The sequence below is a fragment of the Perca flavescens genome, chromosome 2 (assembly GCF_004354835.1).
Source record: "Perca flavescens isolate YP-PL-M2 chromosome 2, PFLA_1.0, whole genome shotgun sequence".
NCBI lineage: Eukaryota > Metazoa > Chordata > Actinopteri > Perciformes > Percidae > Perca > Perca flavescens.
The window spans coordinates 1726621-1750716 of record NC_041332.1 but is presented as its reverse complement, the minus strand read 5'-3'; the positions used below and the strand labels follow the sequence as shown (position 1 = coordinate 1750716).

Below are 24096 nucleotides of genomic sequence, written 5' to 3'. Positions count from 1 at the left end.
ACTTTCAGGAACCTGTTACAACTTTTAGACATCTGTTTAAACCTTTAGCCAAAAAACAGAAAGCGTAGGAAGCTGTCAGAACCCAGCAGAACCCTTACAAGTTTATCCAACCATTTAAAAAAAATGACAGGAACCGGTCACATTTCGCAGGAATCTATTGGGATCTGAAGGAATGCATCAGGACGGTGAAGCTGAGAATCGCCTTTTGGCATCTTTAGAAACCCATCGAAGATGTTTTGAACATGAAATCATTATACAGAGTCCAGCGGAATATTTATCTGCATTTTGAAACAAATCAGATAATCAAAACAAACTATTAGAATTATTAGTTCATCCAACATTTCAGAAACCTGTCAGGACCCTGTTAGACAAATGACTCTAACTCTAATTATAGGAACCCGTATTGGTACCTTTTACAAACCCATCAGAAGTGTTTGTTAAGAAACTGTCAGAACAAGCGTTAGCAACCTGCAGCTTTGGATCCACAATAACGGTTATTTTTTAACATTTTATATTTCATTCATTATTGTTGTAGGCCTGAAGGGATTCTTGCATTCAGCATTTAGGCTACAAAACATATCACTCAACCAAAATATGCATCATAGCCTCCATTCATCTGCAGCCCGGCAACTTATTCTCCATGGACCAACTGTGGATTACAAATGCAAAATAAAGAAAAGGCTTGGATGGAAAATGCAGAATTTAAAAGTGCGTAGACAGATTCATTCTATTTCTGAACTTCTGCAGAAAACAGCAGACTTTTTTTGTGATCAAATCTTCAAACTCCACTACTGCAATTTAGGAGGGCATTAAGGTATTGAAAGCCGTTCACAGACAGTGAATACATGAAAAGAATCATTCACTAGCATATCAAAGCATCTATTCTTAGGTTTAAAAAACAAAACTGAGAAAAAGTATGTGCCCACTCTCTGCAAAGACCATCAAAAACAGGGCCGTAAAAACGGCAACAAACAACACAAGTAATGTTGATAGGCTCATTTAGACTTAAACAGACTTTTAGAAAACCTGGAGAGGAGACGCTAAGTTACTGCAAACTTAAAGGGTAATGGTTTTTCTACCTGAACCCTATTTTCCCATATTTTTGTGTCTGAAAGGACCGTCATCTGGCGATGCCTGTACCTGTCTCACAGTCACTTTCTGGCGGCTAGTCCCACAAATCCCCCGCAAATCGCACCCTGCGTTCATCCAACATTTCAGACACCTGTTAAAACCTTTAGACAAATAATATTATAGGAACCCGTATTGGTACCTTTTTAGAAACCCATCAGAACTGCTCATCAAGAAACTGTTGAACCTTTCCGGACACGTCAGAAGCAGAACTTTTAGAAACCCTTTACGTGACAGTATGCCTCCAACGAGGAGAAAACAATGTACATTAACCAGAGGCTGAAGAACAGGCAGGTGGTGAGGATTTTGGGGACCCTGGGTCCGCCCAGTTCCCCACCAATCTCAGGCCGGCGGCGGTAGATGAGGACGCCGATGCAGATGAAGGCAAAGATGGTGAAGAGTGTAACGGAGAAGGCCAGCGTGCCCGGGTCCACCCTGAATTCGTCGCCCTTGAAGTAGTGGTAGATGGCGGCAATGGACCAGGCCACGCCGATGCCCAGGAAGACGTTAACAGCGTTACTGCCCGTCACGTTCCCGATGGAGGCATCGGCGTATTGGTCCTGGATGGCTGCCACCTTACTGGCAAAGGTGTCTAAAGGGAGACAGAAAGTTGAGAGGAGAGGAGATGCTAAGTTTAAGATGTATTTAAAACTACAAAGTTAAAGGGTAATGTTGTTTTTTTACCCTATTTTCCCATGCTTTTGGTGTCTTAAGTGACTAACAATCTTTGAAACTGGTCCAGTATTGAGCGAGAACGCTGTAACCGGCAGTCAAGAACCGGGCTGCAATTTAACCCTATATGACAAATGTTCAGCCTCAGTTTGCGGTGGGTTTGGTGATGGTGATTTTGGGCTATTTCATTTTAAACAAAAAGGATCTTACTATTTAACAAAAAGGTCTAGCTCTGTAGGGATCCTTTCCATAATGTTGTCAGACTCTTAGAATAATAATCTGAATCTGTCAGTTGACTCTTTCACAGAAGAGGCCCCAGGATGGAGCCTTGGGGAACTCCACATGTCATATTTGTCCGCTCAGATGTGTAGTTCCCTATAGACACAAAGTAGTCCCTTTTCTTTCAGAAGGATTCAAACCAGTTTAGTACTGTGCCAGTAAGGTCAACCAACAGTAGTATTTTGGATTGTTAGTATCTGAAAACATTGATAGAAGTTTTCTGACAGGATTATGTTTTTGAACTTGTCAGTGGCAAACACAACACGTTTAGTGGACGCAGACTGAAAGTGAACATTTTTCCTATAGGGTTACATTGCAGCTTGTTTCTCGCTTACTACTGAGACAGTTTGTAAAGATTGTTGTTTCCATCAGTCAATTAGACAAAAAAAATGGGAAAATAGGTTGAAAATACCAAATATATGTAATGTATAGCACTGTAATTTGCTGTGAAGTGTGATAGGTTTCCGTCAGACCTGGTACAGATGTGCCCAAAGCTACGAACACTACAGCGGTGACGGAATCTTTGAGGCCCACGGTGCAGCCGAAATGTGACGCCAGGTCACCGATGACCGCCGTCAGCATGCCGATGACGGAGATGGAGACGAAGAAGCAGGCCCAGCCGTTCCAGTAGTCGGTGGGAGGAACGAAGGCAAACAGAAGCTTCCAGAAGACGGTCAGGAAGTGCATGACGTAATCAAAACAGGATGGCAGCTTCTCTTCGCCACATTCATCATCATCATCGTCACCTGGGAGGAAAAGAGGGGCAATGATTCATATCTAAAGCTTATTCAGGTTAATTTCTGAAGACATTAAACTTTTATTTCTGTGTAAGACAATAATGGAGCCAGTTTTTTTTTGCCACACTTTTACCTCACTTCATCCTTACTACCCACAGACTGTAAAAATAACGGACAAAGGACACTATCCAGTATTTTCTTCATTCTATGGTACTAACATTGGCACTACAAGCTATAAGGTCCCAACCTGAAGGGTTCAGGTCTGGTTCTTACCGGAGCTGACCGTGATGGCTTCCATGAACTGCTCCCTCCAGCTGTTTGTCCCGATCACCAGGGCCAGGTTGGTCTTCTTCAGGAGTTTATCCACGGTGCTCTGAAACACAGTCGGCCAATCAAAAGATGTTCCTGCTGATCTTTTTACAAAACCTCCTCACATATCTGATGATCAATCTAAGAATGCATGTTACGCTGTCCATGTTTATTCCGTTGTGTTTTAACTGTGACTAAATAAAAAAAAGGGATCCCACCTTGAACTCATACGACTCCTCTATGACGACCTCCAGTTTGACGTGCTCGCCCAACATCGGTCTGCCCATCTCTGCGATCCGCCTCTCCTCTTCCTCCTTCTTCGACAAAACTGCCTCACTCTCCTCTTCTGAGAGAGAAAGAGAGAGAGAGAGAGAGAGAGAGAGACCGACATAACTGAGGACAGAAGATGAAAACTCAAGACAGAAATGGGGTTTGATCCTTTAACCTCATATTATGAAGTATCAGTTGTGTCAGCAGTTCATGTTGGTGAGCTAAACCTGAAGCTAGTAATTAATGATTGTTCTATCATTTGTTGTTTACACTGCCAAATGGACATAGATGCCCGGTCATAAAGTAATATTATAGTATGTCGAATAAAGTCATAGAATAGTATGTCGGAAAAAGTCATAAAAAGTCATAGTATACTAAGTTGGAAAAAGTCATAAAAAGTCATAGTATAGTATGTTGAAAAAAGTCATAAAAAAGGCAGTGTGTCTGTGGATTTGAACCAACAACCTCCCAGTCACAGGCTTGCTTCCGTATCATCTAGTTCACCACTCCCTCCAGAAGTATTGACGTATCACTTGAGTCAGGAGCTCATCTTGGTGAGCTAAACCATGAAGCTAGTAAATCACGTTTGTTCTATCATTTGTTGTTTATCCCGACAATCGACACCCAACCATAAAGTCATGGTATAGTATTTTAAAAAAATCATACAAAGTCACAGCATAGTCTTGTTGAAAATGTCTTGAAAAGATTATATTTCGATTTGTATTTGACTTTGAGTGTTGGACCCTTACTGCTCTTTTAAAAGGATTAAACACTCAAACTCAAATCTGAATTATCTACAGCATCTTATCTTGCTGAGCTATCTGTGAAGCTTTTAACTGGTTCAAAGTTGTATTTATAGGTCACATTCCTGAGAACAGAAGAAGAAAACTTGAAGATAGAAGTGGGGTTAGATCCTCTCACTTCAGATCATGAATAATCAGTTGAGTCTGCAGCTCATCTTGGGAAGCTAATCCTGAACCTTGTGATTTCCGTGTTTATTCTATCATTTGTTGTTTACACCGGCAAACTGACAAGAAAAAGTCATAGTATGTCGTAAAAAGTCAGAGTATAGAATATCGAAAAAAGTCATAGAAAAGTAATAAAAATTCATAGTATAGTATTTCGAACAAAGTCATAAAAGTCAGTGATGAACTTGAGGAAGGACAGATGGACGAGGATGGACAGTTGGTGGACATATAGCCTGATGGGTGGATGGACTGAAGGACGTACCTGTGATGTTGATGATGGCGGAGGGGGCAGGGTGGTCTCGTCCCTGGACCTTCCTGTAGACGTCTCTGCCTGAACAGGGGAACAAAAACAGATTCTATTGAAACCACAATATGGAAAAATATCATATAAAAGAACTACAGGTTTTTGAAACATCAGCGTTAGTTTGGACAGAATCTGTGCGTTGTGCTTTTAGGAGACTGTCCTTTCCTGAAAAGCGCCAGACAGACAGACAGACAGACAGACAGACAGAGAGACAGACATGCAGATGGAAAGACGGAGAGAGCATGGTCAGTGAGAGGAGATCATTTCCCATCAGCACATCTGCATGTGTGATGTTATTAATGCACGTGTGATGTTATTAATGCGTGCAGTCAGGACCCGCGATGTTGGTGGTAGAGTTCAGGAACCCGATTCGTAGTTGGGACCCATCAGGTTTGAAGTGTGTTTTGTGTGTAGAGCTTCAGGTTTGAGTTGGATTATCTTTAGTCTGGCTCAACGGATGGACATTTCCAGGACAGTGTCCTGGGACATCGTCCGTCCTCCTCCACTCTTGGTGTGTTGCCATTTTTTAAAAATCACTTTGCTTCGAGAAACAACAATAAACAAAAGCAGTAAAAGTTGCAGAAAAAGCACCAACGGTGTCAAAAAAGCCGCAAAAATTATGAAAAGCAGTAGAAACTTAGAAAAAAAGCCCCAAACGCGTCAAAAAAAGAGCCCAAAATGTTATAAAACCCCCAAAAAGCATCTAAAAAAGTGCCAAAAGGATGTCCGGCTTTACCCCTCTTCTTCTGGCATCACGTAACCAGCCGGCAGTCACCTAATTTCGTAGGATATCTTACGAATTGTTGTGCATACATTTTTGTACGATATCATACAAACCCATTGATGAAAGTGCGTTGAGTTCAAGTCATTTTATAACTTGAATCAGCGTCCACAGCGTGATGAATGAGAAGTTTCACTGTGACGTTAAAGTTGTGTTGTTGCTTTAAATCAGGGGTGTCAAACTCAACTTCACTAAGGGCAACATTGGTAAAAGAGAATCACGTCCGGAGACAGACATGTTTAGTTTATTGACATGCTTTTATTTCATCAAAATAAAAGCACTGTATTACGATGTGTCTCATATAGTCTTCTCACTTAGTTTGGTCGACATAAAGCCCTCGATAAGTTCCTCAGCCAACATAGAATTTAGCAAATCAAGCACAACAATTATTACATTTTTACATTTCTTTGCGTAAACTTACACACCCACTTTCTTAAGCCAAGTGGCATGTTATCTCTACGCATTTTGAGCTATCCGCGTGTATGTCTATGCTGTATACAGCGGATGTAAACATACACGCCACTTTGGTGCGTTATCACCACTTGCCGTGTTCACGAGAAGAAAGCTATGGTTGGGTTTAGGAAACGTGACACACGGGTTGGGTTTAGGAAAACCAGAAAGCGACGGTTGAGTTTAGGAAACGTGACACGTGGGACCCGATCCCCGGTCTCCTGTGTTGTTTGACCCATCCTCCCCCCCCCGACCAACCTCCCTATGCGGTGATTCACCCTTTCATACTACTCGCTACGGTATCAATTCACACGCAATCGCAAGGTAATGTAAGTCAATGGAGGCCAAACAGCATTGATAAACATGCTAAAAAGCGAGTATGCGTCTTGATAAGACGCCAATAATGGCATACGAATTGGCGTGTCATACATACGCCACTTCATGAGATCAGTCTGCACACAGCCGACTCCCAGCAACCTGTTCCACAGCCTGAAAATGAAAACTCTACTGCTTCGTCTGGGGGAATTTCTGTGTCTGCAAATCTGCCAAATTGTTGCATGATTGCAAGTTGAAAAACTGTTTCCCATCTCTTTGGTTCGGTGCACAACTGGGGGGAGGGGGCAATATTTATAGTGAACCTAAACTGAAATTGAAGCAGAATTTGCGAGGGGCTGAGGACGGCCCGTGGGCCTTGAGTTTGACACATGTGCTTTAAAGCAAATGTTTACCCCATGAGAGGTGTCTTACCATACAGCTGTTTCTCTGGGAGGAAGCCAAAAATGATAAACAAACTCATTAATGAAACGAATAGGAAATATTCCAGTATAATATCATACAAATAAGTCAGTGTAAAGAAAGTGTTTGGGGTTAACTTACCTGTTTTCACAAATCCACCTAAGATGTCAGGAAATAAGAAACAAGAAGATAAGATTTGTTGAGATTTTTCAGACGACATAACATTTAATTGATATAAATATTGTGAGAAAGCATCCAATAATGAAGTAAGACTGTTTAGTCAGCTGGACATAAAAAGGATAAGGTCAGGGTATCATTGGATAATCTATTTATTTTTCATCTTTTTCAGCTTTTATCCTGACACATTTACTTTTACTTCCAGTCCACCTGTCTTGATTTCTTTCTTCAAAAAGGAAACCAGAACAATTCATTTTAACCGGATCTCCAGAATTCTATGACATGAACGCAGCCCCTTAAGTTAAGGAAAAGGTCGTGGATGGGCTTACGTTTCCATGACACGCGGGACAACAATGGGACGGTTGGGTTTAGGAAAAGAAGAACGGGACGGTTGGGTTTAGGAAAAGAAGAACAGGACAGTTGGGTTTAGATAAAGAAGAACGGGACAGTTGGGTTTAGGTAAAGAAGAACGGGACAGTTGGGTTTAGGTAAAGAAGAACGGGACAGTTGGGTTTAGGTAAAGAACGGAACGGTTGGGTTTAGGTAAAGAAGAACGGGACAGTTGGGTTTAGGTAAAGAAGAACGGGACAGTTGGGTTTAGATAAAGAAGAACGGGACAGTTGGGTTTAGGTAAAGAACGGAACGGTTGGGTTTAGGTAAAGAAGAACGGGACAGTTGGGTTTAGGTAAAGAAGAACGGGACAGTTGGGTTTAGGTAAAGAACGGAACGGTTGGGTTTAGTATAAAGAAGAACGGGACAGTTGGGTTTAGTATAAAGAAGAACGGGACAGTTGGGTTTAGATAAAGAAGAACGGGACAGTTGGGTTTAGGTAAAGAAGAACGGGACGGTTGGGTTTAGGTAAAGAAGAACGGGACAGTTGGGTTTAGATAAAGAACGGAACAGTTGGGTTTAGGTAAAGAAGAACGGGACGGTTGGGTTTAGGTAAAAGAAGAACGCGACAGTTGGGTTTAGGAAAAGAAGAACAGGACAGTTGGGTTTAGATAAAAGAAGAACGGGACAGTTGGGTTTAGAAGAACGGGACAGTTGGGTTTAGGAAAAGAAGAACGGGACAGTTGGGTTTAGGTAAAAGAAGAACGGGACAGTTGGGTTTAGGAAAAGAAGAACGGGACAGTTGGGTTTAGGTAAAAGAAGAACGGGACAGTTGGGTTTAGGTAAAAGAAGAACGGGACAGTTGGGTTTAGATAAGAAGAACGGGACAGTTGGGTTTAGATAAGAAGAACGGGACAGTTGGGTTTAGGAAAAGAAGAACGGGACAGTTGGGTTTAGGTAAAGAAGAATGGGACAGTTGGGCTTAGGAAAAGAAGAACGGGACAGTTGGGTTTAGGTAAAAGAAGAACGGGACAGTTGGGTTTAGGTAAAGAAGAACGGGACAGTTGGGTTTAGATAAGAAGAACGGGACAGTTGGGTTTAGGTAAAGAAGAACGGGACAGTTGGGTTTAGATAAGAAGAACGGGACAGTTGGGTTTAGGTAAAAGAAGAACGGGACAGTTGGGTTTAGGAGAAGAACGGGACAGTTGGGTTTAGGAGAAGAACGGGACAGTGAAATGAAGGAATGATTCACAAATTTGTTTTTGATTGTTGTTTCGTTTTTTTAAATTCTGACACCAGAAACGTATTTTTATTTCCAAACAAAAAACAAATACATGTTTTTCATTTCTTGATTGCAAATGAAGTACGGATTATCTAATGATACCCTGATGGGGAAACATTCAAGCAGCTTACCGACTTCCTGAAGCAACACAGCTGAAGAGAAGAAACAGACGAGAGAAAAATCAGAAAAACAAGACGTTCAAAAGAGGGGCTTGTGATGATGCCGACCCAAGTTCATTTTGGTTGTTCTTATTTTAAATATTGTTAACATATAAGCAAATCATTTGCAGCTGTAAATAGTTTAATTATAGATCAGAATAACTGAAAACAAACCTGTACGTTAACAGGCAGCCGTGAACCAAGCTGTAATGTAACCCTACAGGACTAATGTTCAGCAGCAGTTAGAGTTCACTAAAAGTTCTGTTGTTGCTGCTGACAGACTCAGATTATTATTCTAAGTGTCTGACAACATTATGAAAAAGGATCCCTACAGAGATAGACCTTTTAGTTAAAGAATAAAATAATAAAAAGACATGAAACAGCCCCGAAATCACCATCTCCATACTCACCAGACTCCATGTACATAATCACTACTTTTAGCGTGTATAGAGCCAGCATATCTCCACCAGACTCCATGTAAATAATCAGGACTTTTAGCGTGTATAGAGCCAGCATATCTCCACCAGACTCCATGTAAATAATCAGGACTTTTAGCGTGTATAGAGCCAGCATATCTCCACCAGACTCCATGTAAATAATCAGGACTTTTAGCGTTTATAGAGCCAGCATATTTCCACATGTAAATGGGGGAATTAAGGGTTTATTTCAACCAAACCAGAGTGGTGATTGTTGGAACAGTGGAAAGATGAACCAAGAAGGCTTTTGATATTTTTATTTAGTTTCTGTCCACTTTGAATGAAGTGTGTTTTGCGATGATAAAAGTCCTGATTATTTACATGCAGTCTGGTTGGTTTGGTGATGGTGATTTGGGAGCTGTTTCATGTTAAACTAAAAGGTCTATCTCTGTAGGGATGCTTTCCATAATGTTGTCAGACACTTAGAATAATAATCTGAGTCTGTCAGCGGCAAAAACAGAACTTTTAGTGGACGCTAAGTGACGGTGCACAATTGCTAATTAACTTCCATTGCAGCTTGTTTTTTGTCTGAATTCTAGACCAATTTCAAAGATTGTTCTCATGAGTCACTTAGACACAAAGACATGGGAACATAGGGTCTAGGTTAGAAAAAACTAAGTTACCTTTAAGGTCAGACTCATTACGAATAAAACTTCTACAAACAACTCTTCCCTAAACTTTACATCAATGAACATCAATAAGGAAAACATTTTGGACTGTAAGAAAACACTGTGTTAAAACCTGTAAATACAGTTAATTTGTTAAAGTTAAAGTTAGGAATCCTTGAGGATGTTTAGTGGAAATCCAGAGACAGGCAGGTTTAATACGACGGACGTAAACACAGAAGGCTACGTGCTACCATGAGTACATCTGTTTTTAGATACTTGTTTTATACATTTCAGCTGTATTTCTCTTTCAAGATATATCTTTGCTTGTGCACTGAAACAGTTTAAAGGGAAAACAAAGTTTCGAGATCTCCTTGCACGTGACTTGGGACTTACACACGTGTGACGTACTCCCATCTCTGGTTCTAACCCAACAGAACCAGCCCTAACCTCGCTCCTTAACCAACAGTTCCCAATCAGTCCAATCCAAACCAGTCCTGACTAGGGTTGGGTACCAAAACCCGGTTCCACTATGGAAATGGTCCTTATGCAACCTGTAGGAATTGGACCGGATTAGAATGCAAATTTCGGTTCCACTTAATGTGTGGACTGAAATAGTTTCCCTCTGTTGCTCCAAAACGAACGTAAAAATCACCCTTTCTCTGTAGTCTACCGTTACCTAGCTACCGTAAATGTAGGCTACTTTTAAAATGCCATATTTTCCCTCTGGGCTCACCAAAATGGACGAAAAGCCTACTAACCATTCACTGCACGCAGGGGCATTGGACTGGGGGGGAAAAGGGGACTGAGTACCCAGGGCCTTCATGTGAGGAGGGCCCAAAAAGATGCTAAAATGAATAGCTGTGGATGCGGGGAGGGGCCTATAGAAAATGCCTTTCTACAGGGCCCAGGATTTTGTGCTAAACCGCTGACTGCACGTGACCTCTAGTAAACATATTACATCTTTGATGTAATTTTTCAGTTTTTCAAGAATTAGTTTAGGAATCTGAATCGTTTTAAAAGTACCGGTTCAGCATTGGAATCGTAAAAATCGAAACGAGACCCAACCCTAGTCCTGACCAGTCGAATAAAGATACATAAACGCAGCAAAAAGTGGCAAAAACGTCAAAAAAGGGACTAAAAGCAGCTTGAAGGCCCAGTGACAGCGACAGGAGTAAACTGAAGCAGGAAAAATAGAGCCTCAGAGAAGATGAAGTAAAGGTCAAAGGTCAGAGAGAGACTCAGGTGCGTGTTCACACCTGTCCATCTCGTGTGGTTCCAACACGGCTCCTGCAGCTCTACGTAGAAGCGGGCCTGCTTATCGTACTCCTCATGGTCAATTATTCTAACGGATATGAGCTTCCTGCAGAGCACACAGGAAACACACAACAGAGGGAGAGGAGGGGGAGGGGTTAGTTCACCAACACACACACACACACACACACACACACACACACACACACAGACACACACTCAGACACACACTCAGACACACACACTTTTTCCCCGTGAGGTCTTAAGGTGAGTTTGAATCCACAGAGGTTAATGGTCATTAGAGATGCAGGGTTATAAGAGGGGGCGCGGTTACATGAGAGGTTGTAGGAGGGGGCAGGGTTAGATGGGTGGTTAGATCAAGGGGGTAAGTCTGTCGCCACAACCCGTAGCTCATATGGAGCCATTTTGATGCTAACAAGCCATCACCCGCCGTTAGCATCCCATTGACTCCCATTCATTTTGATGTCACTTTGACTATAATAACTTTACATCTGAGGCGTTTAAAGACTCTATTTGTCCATTTTTTATTTCTAAAGAAACACGACAATGTATAAGCACAGGAAGTTGTTATTGTATGGAGGGGGATGAGGGGGTTAAATGGGCGGCGACAGCCCCACCTTTCCTCTCACTCATCTCCAGCAGCCGAGGCTCTCCCATCTCTAGGAAGAAGTTCTTGTTTTTCTCATATTCTTCATCGTCTATTATGTTGATGTGAATAGTTTTGCTGAAACAGAAAGAAAAGAGACAGAAAGGTTGCAGAAGGAGGAGAAGTGAGCAGAAGTGTGAGGCGTGATGAAGAGAAGATGATGTCAGAGACAGAGTGCAGGACACACAATAAACATTACATCAAAGAAGGAAAAAGGTCCTAAAAAGTAATAAAACTGTCAAACTGTACGGTCAACTTTTAGAAGAATACTGTATTTAGTTTTGTCTCTTATTATAATTTGATGTCACTGAGAGTCACGGTATGGTAACACCGGCTACAGGGTGCTGCTAGTGTCGGTATCTGACCCTGAGAGCCACCGTAAGGTAACACCGGCTACAGGGTGGTGCTAGTGTCGGTATCTGACCCTGAGAGCCACCGTAAGGTAACACCGGCTACAGGGTGGTGCTAGTGTCGGTATCTGACCCCGAGAGTTACCGTACGGTAACACCGGCTACAGGGTGGTGCTAGTGTCGGTATCTGACCCCGAGAGCCACCGTACGGTAACACCGGCTACAGGGTGGTGCTAGTGTCGGTATCTGACCCCGAGAGCCACCGTAAGGTAACACCGGCTACAGGGTGTTGCTAGTGTCGGTATCTGACCCCGAGAGTTACCGTGACGGTAACACCGGCTACAGGGTGGTGCTAGTGTCGGGTATCTGACCCCGAGAGCCACCGTGCGGTAACACCGCCACGGGTGGTGCTAGTGTCGGTATCTGACCCCGAGAGTCACCGTATGGTAACACCGGCTACAGGGTGGTGCTAGTGTCGGTATCTGACCCCGAGAGCCACCGTAAAGGTAACACCGCCACGGGTGGTGCTAGTGTCGGTATCTGACCCTGAGAGCCACCGTAAGGTAACACCGGCTACAGGGTGGTGCTAGTGTTGGTATCTGACCCTGAGAGCCACCGTAAGGTAACACCGGCTACGGGGTGGTGCTAGTGTCGGTATCTGACCCTGAGAGCCACCGTAAGGTAACACCGGCTACGGGGTGGTGCTAGTGTCGGTATCTGACCCTGAGAGCCACAGGCGCTGATTTATGTGTTCTTCCGTGGGTGCTCACGGGCGCATGCCCTTTAAAAAAAAAAGTAGTCAAAAATGTTTTGCTTTTCAGAACCTTAGGAAATGGACAACAGCCGAAACGAACACACACGCCTATTAACTGGATAATAAAGCTGTAAACTAAGTAATAATAATAATAACTAATACAGATAGGATTGGAGATGAGAAGTTGAACTGACACGTAACTGCGATCAGCTTCGTGGGAAATTAAGAATCAATGCCACCGACATAGCCAATCACACTATGACAGACGCTCCACTTAGCACCAACTGCTATGTTTCATTTTAAATGAATGGAGCCTGCTGGCAGTCTGGCTCCCGTGGGTGCTCAGTATTTTCCGTGGGTGCTCCACGGCGCCTATATGCTGAGAGCCGCTGACCCAGCGTCAGTATTTTAGGAGTTGGGAGTGAGGACAGGTTGTTGAGACCTGCAGTGAAACCTTGTTTACAGCTGGAGAAGATGATTAGAAAGATGAGTTTCCTGTTTGATTTGAGGGCTCAGATGATTGGATGATGCAACACCAAGAAACCAGATGACACAGTTAGATTGTTGGAGGCTTCAGGCTGCAGCCGACCTCATTGGACAGACCCACGCTCTGTGTGTGTGTGTGTGTGTGTGTGTGTGTGTGTGTGTGTGTGTGTGTGTGTGTGTGTGTGTGCCGGCAGCGTGGAAACCGAAGACAGCCTTCATCCATTTCCATCTTTATTTAATATCTACAGATTGGTGGTTTTGGATTTTTTTTTGACTCGTTCTTATGTCACAGTTTTCAGAACCTTTCAGCATAACAATCATATAATAATAATAATAATAATAATAATAATAATAATAATAATAATAATAGTATATCCTCCTGGAGAATGATAGGAAAAGTCCTGCAGTTAAAGTTTAAGAATCCCTTCAGAGTTTTTAATGCAGCAACTCATGATAATAAATCTGAAATGTTTAAAACATACATCATATATTGACGGACGGTTGTGAATGATAAAAAAAAAAAAAAAAAATCCACAGCATTTGTCTCCCTATCCCAGAATAGACACAGGTGCAGGCAGACCACACAGCGCTGACAGCCTGTGGAGAGAACTGGCAACGCAACACTAGTGGCAAGAAGTTTGAGTGTTTCAGGCTACAAGCTACTGCTACGTTCTAGATGAGATCTTGCAGATAAAACCGCAGAAAAGGGGAGTCATCCCCAGTTTGTATGACATCTTCTCAGCCTATTCTTGCCCTTCTCTTAGCATTAATAAATCTCATTGGGGGAAATTATCTAGGTTTTGAGTTCTCTGAAGATGACTGGAAGTCGGTATTAAAGCAAGTCCACACATCCTCCATTTGCTCTAGGCACAGAGTCATACAGTCTAAAGGTCCCATGGCATGAAAATGTCACTTTATGAGTTTTTTTAACATTAATGTGAGTTCCCCCAGCCTGCCTATGGCCCCCCAGTGTCTAGAAATGGTGATAGGTGTAAACCGAGCCCTGGGTATCCTGCTCTGCCTTTGAGAAATGAAAGCTCAGATGGCCCGATCTGGAATCTCCCTTATATAATAACAGTAATACATTTTATTTAAAAGCGCCTTTCTCAGTACTCAAGGACACCGTACAGGAATACATAAGACATTTAAAAACAGCAAAAAAAAGTCATAAGGAGCAAGGTTACCTCCCCTTTCTCTGCTTTGCCCGCCCAGAGAATTTGGCCCACCCATGAGAGAGAGAGACATCATGGCTTTCAAACGAGCAAAGTGGCATTTGGTCAAGACCACACCCCCCACCCTCCACCTTGCCCCCCCTCTCTCTCCTCCTCAATAGCTACAGACACAGAAATGGCACATCCTAAGGAAAGCTCATTGTGGGACTGGCTCTAGTGGCTGTAATTCTGCACCAAGGCTGAATTTCAGGAAAGAGACTTCAGATACAGTATTAGGGGACCACTAAGGTCTATATAAAAGAGACTTCAGATACAGTATTAGGGGACCACTAAGGTCTATATAAAAGAGACTTCAGATACAGTATTAGGGGACCACTAAGGTCTATATAAAAGAGACTTCAGATACAGTATTAGAGGACCACTAAGGCTTATCCTGATTTAACTCCCAACTGTAACAGACCTAAATCAAATATAGGTTCTCTTATTCATAGCTTCTGGTCCTGTCCAATACTATCCTCCTACTGGACATTTTCCCATGTTTACTGGATTAAAGATCTTTTGCAGTTTCTCCCAGTGGTGTAGTCTACGTGATACGCAGGTATACACAGTATACCCACTAAGAAAGTTCCAGGATTTCCATATACCCACTTAAAACTGCCCAATGACACGTAACAACATACTTTCCATTATATTTTTGATATATTTTGAATTGCCATCTGTGTTTTCCTTCTTCACATAGGCTAAATAAAGGGATTTCCACAGTAAATTGGTGCATAAAATTGTATCAGAATACAAGTAATTAAGTTGTTGATGCTCAAAACTTCCCTTTTGTCATCCTAGTGTTGCCTTCCTTCTTTCTACTGTGTTTTTTTTTCGAAGTTTTTATTACTATTTTGGACCGACTCTTGCCTTTCTTCCTTCTTTCTACTGTTTTCCAGATCCAAGGCTGTTGTTTAGTAAATCTATCTTTGACATCGCTCTATTCTTCCTCTTTATTGAGACTTTATTTTTCTACCAAAAATGATTCGTGCTGGTTAGGGGGTACATGGCTTAAAATAACTGTTCAAAGGGGGAACATTAGTGAAAACAGCTTGAGAACCACTGCTTTGAATGTTTAATTATGTCCACAAATGTCCTCCGTAGAGAGGGAACAGACAGGAGTTGATGTGAAGAGTGTGTTGGTGTTGGAGACGTGGCTGTTGGCCAGCGGCGACCTCCCGCGTGCTCGGCCGCGGTCTCATCTGTCTGCTTTACGAGCCGGGCCGCGGACGCTGAGCAGATCCTGCTGCTGCTCAACACTCGCCGGCCTAATAAGGAAGAGAGCTGCGTGATGTTTATCTGCCCGACACGCCAGCACGACAAAACCCATCTGACACACCGAGCTGGGAGTCTTTCCGCTCCGCTCGCACTCAGTGGACAGGAGAGCTTCCCAGAGTCAGACGCCTGCAGCCCGTCAACAAACAGCCCAATAAAACTACCCTACAGAACAATCTGTAATACTTTATAACAAACATAGGCCTGCAGGGGATATGTCCCCCCCCCCCCCAATGTTTAGAAGAGGTAGATTTGTCCCTCTTAAAAAATATGAAACCCACTCCCTAAAAAGAGTTATATAAATAACCGTGCTGCGGCTCAAAACATGTTCAGAAAACAATAAGTGTGTCTACTAAAGAACACAACTGGAAGTGAAAAATTAAGATAGATTTATGGACAGATTTTTTGTTGAGATGGACATGATTCCTAAAAAAACCATCCAGAAACACAGTTTTAAACATGCAGAAAGCTTTGATCAATATGGGAGAATAATAATGATATAATTTCCTTTACATGAATAAAGACATTAGCACCATAACTTGATGCGGGAAAAAGCATAAATTATTGCATAAAAAAGTGTATTGGGGACAACCCCTCTTGATTCTCTACATCAGGGGTCACCAAACTTTTTTCTCTGGGGGCCACATTATCGTTCCTGACTGTGATGGGGGGGGGGGCCAGGTCAGCTATATAACAGAATTGTATGACCCAGACCAAAATGACCACCATTGTGTAGCAGAGATTACTAGCCTGGCACAGCCATCCCCACTACTATATCAACACTTGATTCCTGGCATATATTTGTTTATCTTTACTAGTGGTTTGCAAAAGTAGTAATCGAGTCTTAAAACTTTGTTTAAATTTGAAATACCACAGATATTTCATTTATTTATTTTCTAATAAAAATAACATCAAAGCTGTCAAGGTAAGAAACATCTGCTTAGTTGATATCAATTTTTAAAAGAAAAAAGAAAAAAAATACCAGATGCAGACATGTTATTATTTTCCAAAAAGCAATTTAAAAAAAAAATTGGCCATGAAGAGGGGGGTAGGGGTAGTGGGGGGCAGAAGGGTGGGGGGCGGTCAAAGGGGCGTGGCGGGCCTGAGTCGGCCCGCGGGCCTTAGTTTGGTGACCCATGCTCTACATTGTTGGTGGTGAATATCAGCACACAGCAGCTTTTAGACATGTTTCTATTGTCTGCTAGCAGATGGAATAAAAGAGGAGGAAACCTTCACGTGGTACTAGTCAATGGGGAGCAGAGAGTGGTTCTCCCCTCCGGTGAGGGTGGGACCTAAATGCTCTGTCTTAATGTGGGTGTTTTTTTGGGGGAGGACAGTCTCTTAATGCCTGATTTCTTCTTGGGATGTTTTACTGCACCAACACATGAAGAGAAGTGTGAGGACCGGCTCTGCTGCTTTAACATAGTCACATTAAAGCAATTTGACAACTAGAAATGAAGGTTTCCCCTAATAGCAGCCTGTAATAACTCCTATCACAGTGACTGTCCCTGCTGTTGTTGGGCAGATGAATCAGTCTGAGCTTGATCGCTCTATATAAGGCTCCCAGCAGCGTCCTCGTTGATAAACGGAGTCACTGACAGACCGGGGCACCTTTTTTCCATTTCAGCACGCCGTTTGCTTTCCTTCACAGCCACCGGCCGTGTTTATGCTCTGGAAATAAATGTGTTGTGATTACATTCCTGCTGCCCGCCTGCAGACATGGAAAGAGTGCCTGTAGCCGCTATGAGAGGCATTTGAACCTGCGGAGGTGAGGCTGCTGGTGGAACATGGGAGGTCATAAATCCCTGTTCAATAGAGATTAACAGTGTGGATCAGGAAGTCAAAATCCCGTTCATTTCCTCCATAAGGATTTAGATTATCAGCCTGCGGGCCCTATTTTAACGATCTAAGTTCACGGAGTGAAGAGCCTGGCGCAGGTGTGTTTAGGGCGTGTCCAAATCCACTTCTGCTAGTTTAACGGTGGGTAAAAAGGGTCCGTGTGCCGGCCGCCTGGTCCTAAAGGGTTGTTCTTAGTGTCTTCATTAATCAGAGGTGTGTTTTGGGCGTAACATGCAATCAACCAATCAGAGATCATCTCCCATTCCCTTTAAAAGCCAGGCGTGTTTGGACCTTGGAGCATTGCTGTTATGATGGAGGATTTGCACCGTAATATTTTTATTTGTAATATTCTGCATGTGTGTGTGTGTGTGTGTGTGTGTGTGTGTGTGTGTGTGTGTAACAAGCATAGTGTGCGTGCTGTGCACGAGCCTATAGGAGCATTTTACTAATGCTCTGTTAAAATAACAATGAAATGCTGCGTTATTGACTTTAGACCAGGTTTTTGTTGGTCAATGGTGCCATCACTTCTCGCTGCCTCAAGATAGCAATACGCCCAGAATGCACCTGAACACACCTCCCTGTAAGACCAGCACGCCCAGAATGCACCTGAACACACCTCCCTGTAAGACCAGGACGCCCAGAATGCACCTGAACACACCTCCCTGTAAGACCAGCACGCCCAGAATGCACCTGAACACACCTCCCTGTAAGACCAGCACGCCCAGAATGCACCTGAACACACCTCCCTGTAAGACCAGCACGCCCAGAATGTACCTGAACACACCTCCCTGTAAGACCAGCACGCCCAGAATGCACCTGAACACATCTCCCTGTAAGACCAGCACGCCCATGGGCCACAGATGGGTGCAGGTGCATTTGCTATTTAAACAATGTGGGCGCTGGACGAATTAATAACTGCGTCAGTCTTAAACTAGCAAAGACACTTGGGTTGGGCTTTGCGCTGCACCGGGTGCAAGATAGGGCCCATAATGTGTAAACCAAGGCCACCCAATTTGGGGCCCGCGGACCAGGTCTGTCCTCACTCTCCCTTTGTTTTGGCCCGCTACGGCATTTGACATGCTCATGCTTATTCTCCTCTTATTTTGAAAGTACTGAAAACCCTGTTTCCGGTAGTAAAATTCCCTTCATTGTCACTAAAGGGTTTAGATTATCAGCCATAATGTCTAGACCAGAGGTGCCCAAATTCTTTCATATGAAGGGCCAAAAAGGCAGCTGGCCAAAATAAATGTTGATGTTGAATAATACCGCAATTCTTGGATATCATCGTAGATAATTCTTACTTATTTAATTTAAAGGGGAAGTTTAGCAGCACTGTGGTTTACATCGGCGTAAAACTCAAGTTAAGTAGTTTTCAGCTGCAAAAAATTTACGTTTCTCTGTCATTACGATTAGGATTTTACAGCACTTTCTAAATAAAAAGGAGAATAATCGCGAGTATGTCAAATGCCATGGCAGCGTAAACAAATGGAGGACGGGCCACACCCAAATTGGGCGGTTTTGGATTAGACAATCCACCTCGGGTGATTTAGACAGTGGGCTGTCCAATTAACGACAACCAAACATACATTTTGTGCAGCTAAAAACTACTTAATGAGTTTTACGGCAATGTAACAGTGCACAGTGTTGGTAAACTTCCCTATTAAATTAAATAAGTCAGTCTGAAAGTGGGTGAAAAATATTCTCTCTGTCAAACTACAGATACAGTATGACGCCAGAGAAAGACAGACAGACAGACAAACAGACAGACAGACAGACAGACAGACAAACAGACAGACAGACAGACAAGTGAAGCAAAGAGGAAACAGCCAATCAGAGGGATCATCCATCAATCTGCAAGTTTATATTCAAACCAGCCTCAGAACATTTGCAGAATAATGACAGTCAAAGTGTTTCAAAGGTAAAAGCATTTAAAGGTCAAAGCAGATTATCAGATAGAAAAAGCAGAGGTAAAAGGTCCAATAGCTCAGATATTTAATGTACCATCTATATGTCTGAATGCTCTTTGATGCTTTTAGCTTGTATTTATTCATTATTTGTATATTTTTATATAAAAATGTCTAATCTTTAGCTATACTTGTTGATACATTGAGATTTGTCAAAATAACTTCTCGTTTTTAATCAGTGTTTTTAAATGAAAGAAAAGGGAACACGGTTGTCTTTCGAAAGGGTAACTCTCCTGCAACAAACTTTAGGAACACAATAGTACTTCTATTTTTGAGCAGAGAAGATTTGTACTTACGAGATGTCATCGTTGTCAAACTCCAGGACTCCGTATGTGTCCTCAAAGTCTTCGCCGCCTCCTTTCGCCGTCCCCTCAGTGGTTTTGTACGGCACCGCCACGACACCGCGAGCTCCCGCCGTCCGGATTACCTTCACCTCCATCACCCCGATGCTCTCGCTCACCGTCACCACCGGATCCTCGAACGTAAAGATCCCCGCGTGGTCGTCATCGAAGATGGTGACGGTGGCCGTGCACGGCAGCCCTAAACCCGCCAGGGCGTCCACGTGGTTGGCCTCTCGCTCGCCGGAGACGGCGCCCTCCGACACAACGTGCACGTTGCTGAGGTGAACCAGGAAGTGCTCGTCCTCCTCAAAGATGTCATCGTCGATGATGTCGATGCGGATTTCCTTTTCCGTCTCGCCTGGCTTGAAGACGACCGTTCCTTCGGTAAAGCGGTAATCCGATCCGGCGTTTGCGGTGCCGTCTTCGGTCCGGTAATCCACCGAGACGGAGTTCGTCAGGTCTCCGCCACGGCGCACCACGTTCAGCGCCACGCTGCCGCAGTTCTCCAGACACTGGTAGCTACCGGGGTCGAAGAACACCTTGGAGGAAAAGTCGTTGACCGAAACCTCGGTGCAGATATCGTGCTGCGTGGCTTTCTTGGCTTGGTCGGAGGCGTGCTTCTTTAAAACATTTCCCGCTCCCGTCATGATCCTTGTCGCCTGACAGCGGTAAAAAGCCCGACTTTTCTGTTGCTGGTTTAAAACTTGGTAGTTGGCGAGCTCCATCAACTGCTCCATCTCTTTCTCGGGATGTTTCTGTTTCAGATCCTTCAGGATCCGGGCGACTTCTCTGCGAGCCTCCTCTTCGTCCGGCTCCTCTTCTCCGTGGGAGTTGAGAATTCTCCCGTCCATTTCGACGTCAACTTTCGAGGGAAGCTCCCGATCTCCCTCCGTTTCAATAATCATCCCCTTCTGCTTCCCCGCTCGGTACCGTTTGTACATGTACTTGTAGAAGAGAAGTCTGCGATCGGCCACGTAAGCTAATCCGACACAAATGGGGAAGAAGAAGAGCGTGAGTAGGCCCTCCCATATCTCAACAACGCCGGGAGAAATCACAGCGAGGATCAGATACAGCCACGTGTACGCGAACACGCTCCACGTGGCGGTGACGAAGAAAACCCTCAGGTGCTTCACCTTCCTGGTCTCTCCGTCGGGAATGACCGAAACACAAAGCCCGATGATGACAAACATGTTGAAGGCGGCGCTTCCCACGATGGTGTTCGGGCCGAGCTCGCCGGCTTCGAAGCCGTGGCCGCAGACCTCCACGACGGACAGCAGGATTTCTGGCGCAGAGGAACCCAGCGCCATCAGGGTCAGGTTGGACACCGTCTCGTTCCAGATTCGAACCGTCGTGGTGACCTTCTCCCCGTTGGGTTTCGTGACGGTGATCTGTCTCTCCTGGGAAGTGATGACCTCGATGGACGACATGAAGCGGTCGGCGATAATGGAGACGCCCAGGAACATGTAGGCCAACCCCACGAAGTAAATAATGGCTCTGGCGATGCGATCTGGGAAGGGCGGGTTTTCCGGCTCCCATACCGGCAGGACGACACCGTCAACGCAGCCGGCGTTTTCTCCTCCGCATTTGGAGTGGTTTCTGAACGTGCTGTTGGACGTGAGCGCCGGAGCAGAGCCTCCCGCCGCGGAATATGGAAGCTCAGTTGAGATGATGGACAAAAGGAAAAGCAGATGAAGGGAGGGGAGCAGCGACAACGTCCCGGCTGGGCTCATGGTGAGATCCCTTAAACCTGCAGGACACAGAAGGAGACTTTAGGTTTCTGTCGGATTGTTCAAGTCAAGGTTGTGGCTAGAAGGGATACAGCCGGAATATGGCCGGAAGTTACGCAAAATGAGCCGTGAGCGCTGAGCGAGTGTTTGCTAACACTAGCAGCTAAAGTGAGGTTTACGACTAGCTTAATGCAAACCAATGTTACTGATAGCTACATTTAGATTTTGGTTATGCCCTGTGGTACCAATCCCATGTATGACATATCTCAATTTTATTAAGGTAAAATAACAACTGGTAAATATAAGGTAGCATGCACAATAAATGACAAGAAGCTGGAAAACATAAAAGTGCAATAACTCTTTACCATGGAAGGATTAATAGATTTTTTTTCCCATTAGCTGTTCATGTTAGCTGTGCTGTCACACACATACAGGCTATAGTTACATCTGTTGGGTGACATGGAAGCTGTAATTACAGGGTCACATCTCTCTCTTTGAAGGTCTGTGCTAAGTGGCTCTCCATATTTGTACTTTTTAAAATCCAAAATGTGAATGTAATTTCAACAGCAGCACAACCTTACTGCACAATAGTTGGACTGTTCTTATAATGGACTGTTCTTATAGTTGTATAGTTATAGTTGTCTTATCTGATGCCATCACTAGGCTGATTTAAGAATTGAATTTAGGCTGCTATATTTAACAGTGAGTTCATTTCATTCAGGTGTGAGGATGGTAGTTTAGGAAAGGCAGGGGAAGGCAACAGGTAGGTCTAACATTAGGTGGAAGTATAGGGGGAGCCACTTGATACCAATAGATTAAGATTAATTTTAATTTTAATTCCAGTATAGTTTGAAGTTCTGTGGTCAACAGAACTTCAAACCATACTGGACATTTAGCTTTCCATCTCTGTCTGGACTATTTCTTTTTAAATATTCACTCTGTCCTTTTTGAGGAAAAGAAAGTATCCTGTATTATAGATACATGTCTGGCATTTGTAGCAAAGCAGTGCAGACAGAAATGGAGAGCCACTCACCACTCAAATCACATCAACCAGGGGTGATGATTAGGTTGCCAACTGTCACAATTTGGTTTCCAAGGGCAACCGTTAATGTTGAGCCCTGATATATCTCTAGGTATGGTGAAAGGTATGTGATGATGTGGGGCTATTTTAATTCCAAAGGCCAAGGGAACTTTATCAGGATGCATAGTATCCTGATCCATGAAATAACTGGCCTTTAAAAATAAACATCTGCCTGCCTCTATGGGAATCTAACATAGGGGTGTACTGACTTATGCCCCCTGTATTTTAAGGAAGAACATGTATTTATTTACTATACATTATTCATTCACAAAGAAAATTGGTGTCTTTAAAGGTTGGATTTTTCGTAATTCTTTTAAAATAAAATCAATTTTTTAAAATTAAGATCAATTTCCAAAAGATGATTCTTTTTAGTCAACTTTAGCATGGGTGTATTCACTTATACAGAGCACTCTGTATATATATATATATATATATATATATATATATATATATATATATATATATATTTATACCATATCATTATTTCTAATTATGATAGGCCTACAGTGGCTGATATACTTTTAAATAAACCTGCATTATTTAAAGCCCATACATGATGACGTCCGGCACACTTATTTATTTATTTATTTATATATTTTTTTTGGCTCCATACCCCTCTGACACTGGGTAGCTGCGCCCCTGCTCTTGTTATTAAATATGATGCTTTATTATTTATCCGAAAATATATTTTTCATTTAAGTGATAATAACACAATCTTTTCTCAGAGTCACATTTACAGACTCAGTAAACATTAGTTTTACTATAACATCACCATATACTGCCATACTAAAATATATATTAATATATATAAATCACAGTGTTACTGTCCTTCAGAAGAAGAAAATCATGAACCTACCGTCACTCAAACCGTCTCGGAATCAAAAACAATAACAAATGCTTTTTTATCGGAATCTCCAGAAATACGTCAGAAGAGTTTTTAAACAATAAAATCTGTCAGAAGATGAGACGAGAAGCAGGAACGACAACGGAGTGATCCAAAGACACACTGCTGCCTGCTCTACTTCATCACACTCCTCCTCTTTCTCCTCCTCTCTCTCCGCCTCTCTCTCCCTCTCCCTCTCTGTCTCTCTCCCTCACTCTCTCTCTTCTCTCTCTCTCTGTCGACACCATCTAAATCCTTTTTGGATTACATTTTATCTCCAAACTAAATGATAACTTTACATCTTTATGGTTACAGTTGAGCTCTGCCAGACAGAAAGGGAGGAGGAGAGAATATTTTAAGGATTGTGTGAGACAGTCCTCAAAGTATCTTAGTTATATCATGTGTCATCTCACAATGTCATGATGGCTTATATACATTCAGCTGTCTTGATCATTTTAAAGATGTGGCATTATCTAATGCTAAGACATCAACACACGCACATACAGACGAAGTGGAGTAATATAAATGCTTCCTTTCCACTACTCTGACACAAGACAGTTTGACACAAGGACAGTCTGTCGTTTCTGGAAACTTTCAACTCTT

General features: G+C 43.1%; 1 protein-coding gene across 4 annotated transcripts; it reads right to left on the bottom strand.

The window, feature by feature from the left end:
- Window positions 1-1185: 1185 nt before the first annotated feature.
- On the bottom strand, window positions 1186-23591 carry slc8a1a (solute carrier family 8 member 1a). Of its 4 annotated transcripts, none has more exons than XM_028597159.1 (10): window positions 23467-23591; window positions 19758-21549; window positions 11554-11660; window positions 8554-8574; window positions 6775-6792; window positions 4626-4694; window positions 3344-3471; window positions 3090-3189; window positions 2553-2825; window positions 1186-1720 (listed from the first exon to the last, which is right to left on the bottom strand). In XM_028597159.1, the coding sequence occupies exons 2-10, from the start codon at window positions 21530-21532 to the stop codon at window positions 1344-1346; spliced, it is 2868 nt and encodes a 955-aa protein (XP_028452960.1). In that variant the 5' UTR covers window positions 21533-21549; window positions 23467-23591; the 3' UTR covers window positions 1186-1343. The 4 variants fall into 4 exon arrangements, with proteins under 4 accessions (XP_028452960.1, XP_028452932.1, XP_028452939.1 ...); XM_028597131.1 differs by lacking the exon at window positions 11554-11660 and adding an exon at window positions 10921-11024; XM_028597138.1 differs by lacking the exon at window positions 11554-11660 and adding an exon at window positions 10921-11024 and having other exon boundaries at window positions 3344-3468.
- Window positions 23592-24096: the final 505 nt, after the last annotated feature.